The 12,227-nt window shown below is 44.8% G+C and overlaps 1 protein-coding gene across 1 annotated transcript in view; it reads right to left on the reverse strand.

Annotated features, from left to right (window-relative positions):
- LOC145349767 (contactin-associated protein-like 5) overlaps positions 1–12,227 on the reverse strand; it is an 803,770-nt gene that overhangs the window by 368,400 nt on the left and 423,143 nt on the right. The window contains exon 7 of the mRNA XM_080198309.1: positions 10,264–10,407. Coding sequence (XP_080054435.1) covers positions 10,264–10,407 — 144 coding nt within the window. The remainder of the gene's footprint in view (positions 1–10,263; positions 10,408–12,227) is intronic.

The raw sequence follows: 12,227 nt of genomic DNA on the forward strand, positions 1-12,227 counted from the left end.
AACATCATGTCTCATGAATTTGAATGAGATTTTCGAAGGGGTAAAAAGGAGGTAGATGAGGGCAGTGCAGTAGATGTTGTCTGCATAGACTTTAGCAAGGTCTTTGATAAGGTACCTCATGGCAAGTTGTTGCATAAGGTTAAATCTCATGTGATCCAGAGTGAGGTAGCCAATTGGATATAAAATTGGCTTGATGACAGAAGTCAGAGGATGAATGCAGAGGGTTGTTTTTCAAAATAGAGGCCTATGACCAACAGCGTGCCTTGGGGATTTGTACTGGGTCCACTGTTATTTATATTAATGATTTGGATGAGAATATAGGAGGCATGGTTAGTAAATTTGCAGATGACACCAAGATTAGTAGCGTAGTGAACAGTGAAGGAAGTTATCCCGGGTTGCAACAGGATCTTGATCAATTGGGCTAGTGGGCTGATGAATGGTAGGTGGAATTTAATTTAAATAAATGTGAGGTAATGCATTTTGGTGGATCGAACGAGGGCAGGGATTACTCATTTAATGGTCAGGCACTGGGGGGAGAGTTATAGAAAAAAAAGATCTAGGGGTAAAGGTTCATAGCTCCTTGAAAGTGGAGTCACAGGTGGATAAGAGTGGTGAAGAAGGCATTCGGCATGCTTAGTTTCATTGGTCAGAACATTGAATACAGGAGTTGGAACATCTTGTTGAAGTTGTATAAGACATTGGTAAGGCCACACTTCGAGTACTGTGTCCAGTTCTGGTCATCCTATTGTAGGAAGGATATTATTAAACTAGAAAGAGTGCAGAAAAGATTTACTAGGATGCTACTGAGACTTGATGTTTTGAGTTATAAGGAGAGGCTAGACAGACTAGGATTCTTTTCTCTGGAGCATAGGAGGCTTCGGAGTGATCTTATAGAGGTCTATAAAATAATGAAGGGCATAGATAAAGTAGACAGTCAACATCTTTTCCCCAAGGTAGAGGAGTCTAGAAGTAGAGGACATAGGTTTAAGGTGAGAGGGAAGAGATACAAAAGGGTCCAGAGGGTCAATTTTTTCACACAGTGTGTGGTGAGTGCCTGGAACTAGCTCCTGAGATAATAGTAGAGGTGGGTATAATTTTGACTTTTAAAAAGCATTTAGACAGTTACATTGGTAAGATGGTTATAGGGGGTCATGAGCCAAATGCAGGCAATTGGGACTCGCTTAATGGTAAAAACTGGGCGGCACAGACAGGTTGGGCCGAAGGGCCTGTTTCCATGCTGTAAACCTCTATGACTCCCCTGCAACATGAGTGACAGTGGGTTATTGTTCATCCTGTGGTTGGCTGGTGTGCAAAATTGCTTAGCCTGCTGTGTGAAAGAAGCAATAACCGCAATCAGAGTGCAAATTTGATTTCAACACATAATCCCTACAGTGCAGTAGGAGGCCATCCAGCACATCGAGCCTGCACTGGCTCTCTGAAAGAGCATCTATCCCCACAACCCCACATATTTACCCCACTAATCCCCCTAATCTATACATCTCAAGACATTATGGGGCAATTTAGCATGACCAGTCCACCTAACCTGCCCATCTTTGGACTGTGGGAGGAAACTGGAGCACCCGGATGAAATCTGTGCACACGCTGAGAGAATGGCCAAAATCCACACAGTCACCTAAGGCTGGAATCGAACCTGTGCCTCTGGTGCTGTGAGGCAGCAGTAGTAACCACTGTGCCACCCGTGATACTGCGAGGGCAGTAGCAGGTGATGAGTAGCTGAGTTTAACACGAGTCAGTGAAGTATACGGTTGTGAACATGGGAAACAGCGAAGAGAAGGATTAATAATTCTGGGGTAAGACTGGGCGATGCGGAGATGTGAAGCCTTTGCAAACCTGGTGAGATCATTCAATACAATCCTGCACTTCAGCCTGCCCCGGGGAGCAGGGCTACTGCCAATTATTCGCACAGCCTCTCCCTCACTTACTGATTGCAAATTAGATGGGGACCACTCATCAGAGGGCAAGAGACTCTTCCTCAGGTTGCCCTTTCACTCCCGCTGACTCCACAACTACATCAGGCTGATGATAACAATGCTTCAATAACCTCCATCTATGGACCACAGCATTATTGACAAAGGACTTCTATCTCAGAAATAGCAAGAATATTTTCTCGCCCAACGGGCATCATTATTGAAAAACAACGAACACACGATTCTTCCTCCAGCGGTTTGACAGAAAGAACTCAAATTTAATTCTGACTTTTCAGAAGCTCATTATCTGAGCTACCTAAACGGCCTTTGCGCTGCAAGGACGCTTCAGTGATTTCATTGTTCGCCTCCTTCGCTATTTTAATTGGTTGATTTTTACTGGCAGCAACGGCAAAGGCAGCAGAGAAGATGGATTTGGAAAAAAAAAGTGATGATATGGTTTAAGTTAGGGTCGAATAGAGACCTAGCAATGATAGACAAAGCACCACACACAGATCAGGATGGCCTGTGACTTGGAGATCCAAGGTGTGGGACTATTTGAATAGCTGTAGCAAAGAGTAAAGAGCACCAGCACAATGGGCCAAATGGTCTCCTTCCATTTTTATCATTCTATAGTACTAGAAATATTCTCATAACTTTACTATCCTTCACCCTTCCTGGTGGGAGAAATCATAGAGGGGTGTGGTGCAATTGAAATAACATTGTTGAGGCTGCATTGCATCTTGTAGATGCTTACAGGCACAATGTGCTGCCAGAGGTGAGGTGAGAGAGACAGCCCTTGACATTAAGGCCGCATTCGACCAAGTGTGGCATCAAGGAGCCCCAGCAAAACTGGAATCAATGGGTATCAGGGCACAAACACTCCATTGGTTGAAGTCCTGTCTGGCACATAAGAAGATGGTTACAGTTCTGGACTCATCCCAACTCCAGGACATCTCTGCAGAGTCCCTCAGGGTAGTTTCCTAGGCCCAACAATCCTCAGCTGCTTCATCAGTGACCTACCTCCGTCATAAGATCAGAAGTGGGGATGTTCGCCGATGATTGCACAATGTTCAGCACCATATCGCAACTCCTCAGACACTGAAGTAGTCCAAGTTCAAATGCAACAAGATCTGGACAATATCCAGGCTTGAGCTGACAAGTGGGAAGTAACATTCGTGCCACACAGATGCCAGACAATGACCATCACCAATAAGAGACACTCTAACCACCGCCCCTTGATATTCAATGGTGTTACCATTACTGAATTCCCAGCTGGCAACATCCTTGGGGTTACCACTGACCAGAGACTCACCTGGACTCACCACATAAACACAGTGGCTACAAGAGCAGTCAGAGGCTAGGAAAACTACAGCAAGTAACTCATCTCCTGACTCCCCAAAGCCTATCCACCATGTACAGGGCACAACTCAGGAATGTGATGGAATACCCCTCATTCACCTGGATGGGTGCAGCTCCAACGACACTCAAGAAACTTGACACCATCCAGGAGAAAGCAGCCCACTTGATTGGCACCACATCCACAAACATCCACTCTCTCTACCACCGACACTCAGGAGCAACAGTGTGTACCATCTACAACATGAACTACAGCAATTCACCAAAGACCTTAGACAGCACTTTCCAAACCCACAATCACTTCCATCTCGAAGGACAAAACAGCAGATAAATGGGAACATCACCCACCTGCAAGATCCCCTCCAAGCCACTCACCATCCTGAGTCAAAATCCTGGAATTTCCTCACTAATAAAATTGGGGGTCAACCCACAGATCATGAACTGCAGCAATTCAAGAAAGCAGCTTACCACCACCTTCTCAAGGGCAACGAGGGATGGGCAATAAATACTGGTTAGCCAGAGACGCCCATGTCCCATGAATGAATAAAAATAAGGTCAGCACGGTAGCACTGTGGTTAGCAGTGCTCCTTCACAGGGTCCAGGTACCTGGGTTTGATTCCCGGCTTGGCTCACTGTCTGTGTGGAGTTTGCACATTCTCCTCGTGTCTGCGTGGGTTTCCTCCGGGTGCCCCGATTTCCTCCCACAGTCCAAAGATGTGTGGGTTAGGTTGATTGGCCACGCTAAAAATTGCCCCTTAAAGTCCTGAGAGGCATAAGTTAGAGAGATTAGTGGGTAAATATGTAGGGATATGGGGGTAGGGCCTGGGTGGGATTGTGGTCAGTGCAGGCTTGATGGGCCAAATGGCCTCTTTCTTCACTGTAGGGTTTCTATGATTCTTTGAAAAGTGTCTTGAGGAGGAGAAGGCATTGAACTGCTGAAGTCAGTGGCCACCTCTTTCCTGAATGGTGCTGAGTATTTTCTGAGTATTTACTAGTGTCACAAGTAGGCTTATATTAACATTACAATGAAGTTACTCTGAAAATCTCCTAGTCGCCACACTCCAGCCCCTGATCGGAAGGAGCATTTAGCATGGCCAATGCACCTAACCAGCACATCTTTCGGACTGTGGGAGGAAACCGGAGCACCCGGAGAAAACCCACGCAGGCACGGGGAGAATGTGCAGTCTCCACATAGATGGTGATCCCAAGGCAGGAATCGAATCCGGATCCCTGGCACTGTGAAGTAGCAGTGCTAACCACTGTGCCACTGCATGTTCATAGAACTATAGAAACTCTACAGTGCAGAAAGAGGCCCTTCGGCCCATTGAGTCTGCACTGAACACAATCCTACCCAGGCCCTACCCCCATATCCCTACATATTTTACCCACTAATCCCTCTAACCTATGCACCTCAGGACACTAAGGGGCAATTTTGTAGGATGGCCAATTAACCTAACCCACACATCTTTGGACTGTGGGAGGAAACTGGAGCACCCAGAGGAAACCCACGCAGACACAAGGAGAATGCGCAAACTCCACACAGACAGTGACCCGAGGTGGGAATTGAACCCAGGACCCTGGAGCTATGAAGCAGCAGTGCTAACCAGGGTGCTACCGTGACGTACATTGTTGTGGTACAGTAATGTTTAGTATTCCAATGTACCCAGGACCAATGGCCCACCCAATGGCAGCACATTTTTTTGCCGCTTACATGATGTTCCGTTCCTGCCTTGTAAAACACTGTGAGTGGAATTTTCCAGTCCTTTCCATTGGTGGGATTTTCTGGGCCAGCCTGTGATGACCCTCTGCAGTGGGTTCCTTGGCAGTGTGAGGGGTACAGGCCATTCAAAATTCCACAGATATCAGTGGGATCAGAATATCCCTTCACCGGCCAATTGCAGGTGGCCTCCATCGCTGGAAAACACACAACCAAGTTGGGAGGCCAGGAGAGGGTGTGGGTGCAGCAAAAATCCCAGCCCATGTTTCCTGACATGTTTCCACTGTGCAACAGGACATCTTACATCTAACACTTCTTACATGTGAGACTCAGGTTTCACATTCAAATTTCACCCAATTACATGATGTTAAAATCAGGCAAAAAAAAATCTGAATGACTTCCAAATAATATTTAAAAATCACAATTTCTGTTTTCTATCAACAGCATGTTCTATGTTGTATGCTTGATGTGGTGATGATGGAGTGATGTGGTTTTTTTTATATCTAAGGGGACTGTTTCAAAGTTCAGTTTTTCTTCTGCAGGCAGTGGTATGTCTGGTGGGAATGTAGCTCAGATGCTGGGAAAGCAGGATAATTACTCACTTTAACCCTGTAAAGTTAACTTAGGGGTGAGCTAATGGCCTTTTATTTACAATGTGAATATGTCCCCTAGGTTTTGATTAAAGGGAGAAGATAGGTTTAGTTGTGCAGGGTCATGTGATAATGAGGTTAATGGGAGGAGCTAAGAATGTAGCAGAGAAAAAGCAAGTGGTCAGTTTTAGCTGGGGTTTATTTAAAGACAGATGTCTGCAACCTTCTCTCTCCATAACATCTCTCTGAAAGTTTTACAGTCGTTTACAGAAGTTTGCACAATTATAGCAAGTATATTTATGTTTGCTAACTGTATTTAAAGTGCATTTTGAGTCTGCAAGAAGAATGGTGCTTATTTGGAACTGAAACAGTGATAAGTAAGAAGTTAAAATTGTTTCTTTTCATGTTTAAATATTGGGAAATAGTTAAGTTGTTTCATTTGTTAGAGTTAGAATTAAACTGTTTTATTAAATAAAGTTTATTTTACTATAAAATATTTCTAATTTGTCAGTGAATTACTCCTGGAGCAAAGCATCCTTTCCTCATCATATACTGAAATTGAAACATTTTTGAGATCTCGTCTAGCTTCAGAATACAACTTGTGTTTTGGGCCCAGGACCCTAACAATGTTGATGAGTTTAATAAATAATTCCTTTAACTAGCAAATACCAGCAGTAAATTTGATGCAAACTTTTTAGAACATAGAACATAACAGCGCAGAACAGGCCCTTTGGCCCACGATGTTGCGCCGACCAGATTTTTAAAAAAAAAACACTGACCCACTAATCTAAACCAATCCCTTTTCGTCCATAAACCTATCCACAGATCTCTTAAACGCCCCCAAACTAGGCGCATTTACAACTGCAGCAGGCAGGGCATTCCAATCCCTCACCACCCTCTGGGTAAAGAACCTACCCCTGACATCCGTCCTATAACTACCCCCCCTTAATTTAAAGCCATGCCCCCTCGTGCTAGCTTTCTCCATCCGAGGAAAAAATTTGCCAATGATTTTATTAAACAGGAAGGTTCTTTGTCTTTAAATAGTCTGGGGATTCTTTTCCTTTAATTCTCGAAGAGCACGCATTGTTGGATGATCCAATGTGGCCATCATCCTGTTCCCAGCTCCCAGCCAATGTCACTCTCTAATATACAAAGAAAACAGGAAGGAAGGCCCAAGCTGAATCACATTTTCCCTGACCTCTTTGCGCCGTTCTCCAATCTCCATCTGCCACTGATGGCTCAAATCAGCTCCCTGCATGGCAAAATGCCATCAGAATCCCAAGTCGTGCCTCACAATTGGCATTTGTTTATAGCACACAGCATGCTATCCCTAGCACTGCCATTGCAAACCAGTTCAATTGATTCATAGAGCCATAGAGGTTTACAGCATAGAAACAGACCCTTTAGCCCAAATTGTTCATACCTCCCTTTTATTTATCACTAAGTTAGTCCCAATTGCCTGCATTTGGCTCATATCCCTCCATAGCAATCTTACCCATGTAACTGTCTGAACACTTTTTAAAAGACAAAGTTGTATCTGCCTCTACTACTGCCTCTAGCAGCTTGTTCCAGACACTCTCCACCCTCTGTGTGAAAAAAATTGCCCCTCTAGGCCTTTTTATATCTCCCCCCTCTTACCTTAAACCTGTGCCCTCTAGTTTTAGACTACCCTACTTTGGGACAAGATGTTGACTACCTAGCTGATCTATGCCTCTACTTTACTATCTGTGATACTTTGACCCACTCCTGGTGAATTCCAGAGTCTATTAATCTGTCACAGAGGTAAGACTTCCACACACCAACATGCTCCCATAAATTGTATACATCACACTCCCAGGCCAACACATCTCACCAATCCAACTCCATTACTGAGGGAAATTAGGAACTTCTACAGTGATACGGTGAGATGAAAATAGGCAGTCTTAGAGATGGCACAATTATGAAGTAGAAACCTACTCTCGGGAACCTTCATACAAAGGTTGCAAACAGACTGCTTTCATCTCTAATCGTTGCTAGGGACACAGATGGCATTGATAGCTAGGACTCAGAGTAGTCCTTTAAAAAGAGAATGTTTGAAGATAATGCAGTTATTTTGCCAACCACATTCACCAATTGCAACCTTCCATGAAAGGAGAGCTGCATTATTGGAGCTGTCTCTTCAGCTCAGAAACTACACCACACTCCTATCTGCCCTCTCGAGTGGATATAACAAACATTTTGCAGCACTATTTCAAAGAGAAAAAAAATCCTTTCCAGCTTTCTGACTAATGTTTACCCCTTTTCCAACATCACAAAAACAGGTTATCTGGTGAATCCTCCTTGTGGGAGCTTGCTGTGCACAAGTTGGTTGCTAGGTTTCCTACATTATAATGACTGCATTTCAGAAGAATGTGATTAGTTATAAGGCACTTTAGAATGTTCTGAGGTCCTGAAAGGCAGGATATCAATTAAGGTTTTCTTTCTTTCAGTCTTTCAATTATTCTCCTAAGTGTTGAAAGGTTCAAACATAATTTAAAAGGGAGGACAGTTGGTATTAAAATAATTGTCCTTGATTTCTCCTGGGCAGAGGGCAAATCACTTGTGGTATAAATCAGGAAATGCTTTAAAGTGGGCGGCACGGTGACACAGTGGCTAGTGCTGCTGCCTCACAATGCCAGGGACCTGCGATTGATTCTGGGCTTCGATCACTGCCTGTGTGGAGTTTGCATGTTCTCCCCATGTCAGTGTGGGTTTCCTCTGCTTTCTTCACACAGTCCAAAGATGTGCAGGTTAGGTGGACTGACCATGCTAACTTGTCCCTTAGTGTCAAAGGGACCGACTAGGGTAAATGCATGTGGTTGTGGGCATAGAGCCGGGGTGGGATTGTGGCCAGTGCAGATGGGCCGAATGGCCTCATTCTGCACTGTAGGATTCTATGAAAGCCAACAGTATAAATGGGTACAGAAGCCCAACAGGCACACCTCAAGAGGAGAGGGGTAGGTGAGCCACAAGGTGAGCTGTGGGAGGTCTTGTGACGCAGTGGATAGCACCCTGGCTTCTAAACTCAAAGCTCTGGGTTCAAGTCCCACCCCAGGATCTGGTAATTCACAGCGTGGTCAAAACAAGTATCAATTGTGCGGAGGGTGTGGAGAGTCTGCAGAAGGATCTAGATAGGCTGGGCGAATGGGCCAGGAAATGGCAAATGGAATTTAATGTTGGCAAGTGTGAGGTGGTCCACTTTGGTAGGAAGAATGGTAGGAAGGACTATTACTTACGTGGCGAAAACCTGCAGCAGGCGACGGTGCAGAGGGACCTCAGGGTCCTTGTGCATGAGTCGCAAAAACCCAGCTTGCAGGTGCAGCAGGTGGTCAGGAAGGCGAATGGGATGCTGGCCTTCATAGCGAGGGGGATTGAATATAAAAGTAGGGAGGTCTTGCTGCAGCTGTATAGGGCATTGGTGAGGCTGCAGCTGGAGTACTGTGTGCAGTTTTGGGTGCCGCACCTGCGCAAGGATATTTTGGCCCTGGAGGGAGTGCAGAGGAGGTTTACTAGGCTGATACCGGAGTTGAGGGGATTGAGCTATGAGGAGAGGCTGAATAAACTAGGCTTGTACTCGTTAGAGTTTAGAAGAATGAGGGGAGATCTCATTGAGACGTATAAGATGATGAATGGGATGGATAGGATAGAGGTGGAGAGACTCTTCCCGCTCAAAAAAGACAGTAGGACTAGGGGGCACAGCCTCAAGATAAAGGGGAGGCGGTTTAGAACGGAGTTGAGGAGGAACTTCTTCACTCAAAGGGTGGTGAATCTCTGGAATTCTCTGCCCGTTGAAGTGGTGGAGGCTGCCTCGCTAAATATTTTTAAGAAGCGGGTTGATGGGTTCTTGATAAGAGAGGGGATTAAGGGTTATGGGGAGAGGGCGGGAAAGTGGAACTGAGCCACAACAGATCAGCCATGATCTTATTGAATGGCGGGGCAGGCTCGAAGGGCTAGATGGCCTACTCCTGCTCCTATTTCTTATGTTCTTATGTTCTTATGTTCAATGGCAAGCCCTCTATTCAGCCAAGTGATGGGAAGAAAGTTAGAGGCTCACCATCCCTAACCGCGGTTCCACACTGCAACTTACAAGTTGCCAAAGCAACTTGGACTCACTGAGTGAACCACAGCCCAGCAGCACCACAATAAGTTGCAAAAATAGAAAATACTTGTGTTCAGCAGCTTTCAGAAAGAAAATAGCTACTTAATCAAGCTTCTTTAGTGCAATAAAAGCAAAATACAGTGGATGAACAAAAAATACAGCAAATAAAAATATATTACTGCAAATGCTGGAATCTGAAACCAAAAGGGAAAATGCTGGAAAATCTCAGGTCTGGTAGAATCTGTGAGGAGGGAAAAGAGCTGACGTTTCAAGTGCAAGATGAGCCTTTGTCAAAGCTCATCTGAACTCTAAACTTCAGCTCTTTTCTCTCTTTATAGATGCTGCCAGTCCTGCTGAGATTTTCCAGCATTTTTTCTTTTTGTTTCTCTCTCCACAGGAAGTCTGGCAACAGCTGTGGAGACAGAAACAGAGTTAACATTTTGAGTCCAAAGTGCGCCTTCTTTAGTAGAGGTGTTGATGCGATTCCGATCGATTACATATGTTTAATCACAATCTAACCTACCTCCCCAGATACCTTCATCTCTAAGATCTTACCACCATGTGTATCTGTGGCTTGTGTCTCTTGGCCAGATCAATAATATTCAGTCCGTTGTAATAGAGATTCTCGATGCAGCCATGAAAGTTCTTCCTCAGGAATGTCACGGATTTGCTTGGAATTGGAATCCCTCCAAAACTCAGCTGAAAATAAAAGAGAAAAGACAGAGGATGATGTCGATTAAGGTGTTTGCTGGTGATATGAAAAAGCTATCGGAAGCTCATCACCCTTTTCTGAGGAAGGATGTACTCACTCTCGAGGGAGTGCAGCGAAGGTTTACCAGGCTGATTCTGGGGATGGTGGGGCTAATGTATGAGAAGAGATTGACAAGGTTAGGGTTGTTTTTACTGGAGTTCAGACAAATGAGAGGGGATCTCATAGAGACTTATAAAATTCTAATAGGACTAGACAGGGTGGATGCAGGGAGGATGTTCCCGAAGGTGGGGGAGTCCAGAACCAGAGATCACAGTCTGAGGATTCAGGGTGGACCATTTAGGATGGAGATGAGGAGACATTTCTTCACCCAAAGAGTGGTGAGCCTGTGGAATTCATTACCACAGGAAATAATTGATGCCAAAACATTGAATATATTCAAGAGGCAGCTGGATATAGCACTTGGGGTGAATGGGATCAAAGGTTATGGGGAAAAATCAGGATTAAGTATTGAGTTGGATGATCAACCATGATCGTGATGAATGGTGGAGCAGGCTTGAAGGGCCAAATGGCCTTTTCCTGATCCTATCTTCTATGTTTCTATGAAAAATTCCTCAGTGAGTTAGCTGATGAGTCAGCAGCTGCAATGACCCTGATCAGCTTCTCGAACCTCCCCACCATGTGAGGGAGTCAGTTATAAGGTCAAGGAGAAATTGGAGGACGTCCAGCGGTCAAGACGCTTGCTCCAAATTGAGGTTGGGATGGACTTTCTGAATCCCTTACCATGAGTTATGTTTCAGGGTAAATAGCCATAGTTACCATGGATAGCCATAGATCTGATGTGAAAACAGAAAAGTTTGAAAAAAGCATGAGTTATCAATTTCAGGTGGATAGGGGCTTGTTGGGAGGGTAATCGGGGGGGGGGGGGGGTAATTACATAGAACATAAGATATAGAATCCCTACAGTGCAGAAGGAGGCCATTCGGCCCATCGAGTCTGCACCGACTGCAATCTTACCAGGCCCTATCCCTGTAACCCCACGCATTTACCCCACTAAATCTTCTGACACTAAGGGGCAAATTTAGCGTGGCCAATCCATTAATTAAATTGATTAATTAATTCATTCATTATTATTAATTTATTTATTATTTCTTGGAATGTGGGCAATGCTGGCAAAGCCAGCATTTGTAGCCCATCCTTTATTGCCGTTGTATCTTGCTAAACCATTTCATAGGGCAGTTAAGAGTCAACCACATTATCGTGACTCTGCAGACACATCGGTCAGACCGGGCAAGGAGAGAGGATTTCCTTCCTGATAGGATATTCGTGAAATGCATAGGTTTTTACAACAATTGGCCATGATTTCATTGTCATTATTAGAATTCAGATGGAGGGATACTGTGGGTAGTTCGGAGTTGTGGTGCATGGGGTAGTTTGAAGGGGTGCGTTTGGCGGTTGGTTATGGCAGTCTGAGGATAGTGGTTAGTTGACTGGTTGGGAGGGTGGAGGGTAGTTACAGAGGGTGAGGGGCATTTTAGGGGTTCAGGAGGCCGGGCGTAGTCTGGGGATGGGTTATTTGGAGGTTACGGAGGTTGAGAGGATTGTTGGGGGATAGGTGTGAAGGGTAGTTATGGGATAATTGGGGGTCCAGTGGGAGGTTGTGGGGGGGGTCAGTGTCATTGTTATCCAGAAGTTGGAAGTGTTTTTAATCCTTCTAACATTTACTTCTAACAGGGTGTGGTAACTTGAGATCACAAATAAGATTGTCAAATGTGGTGCTTAAAGAATGATCTTTGTATAATATAATAAC

This window comes from Carcharhinus amblyrhynchos, chromosome 11 (assembly GCF_965287045.1).
Source record: "Carcharhinus amblyrhynchos chromosome 11, sCarAmb.v2.hapA, whole genome shotgun sequence".
Lineage (NCBI taxonomy): Eukaryota > Metazoa > Chordata > Chondrichthyes > Carcharhiniformes > Carcharhinidae > Carcharhinus > Carcharhinus amblyrhynchos.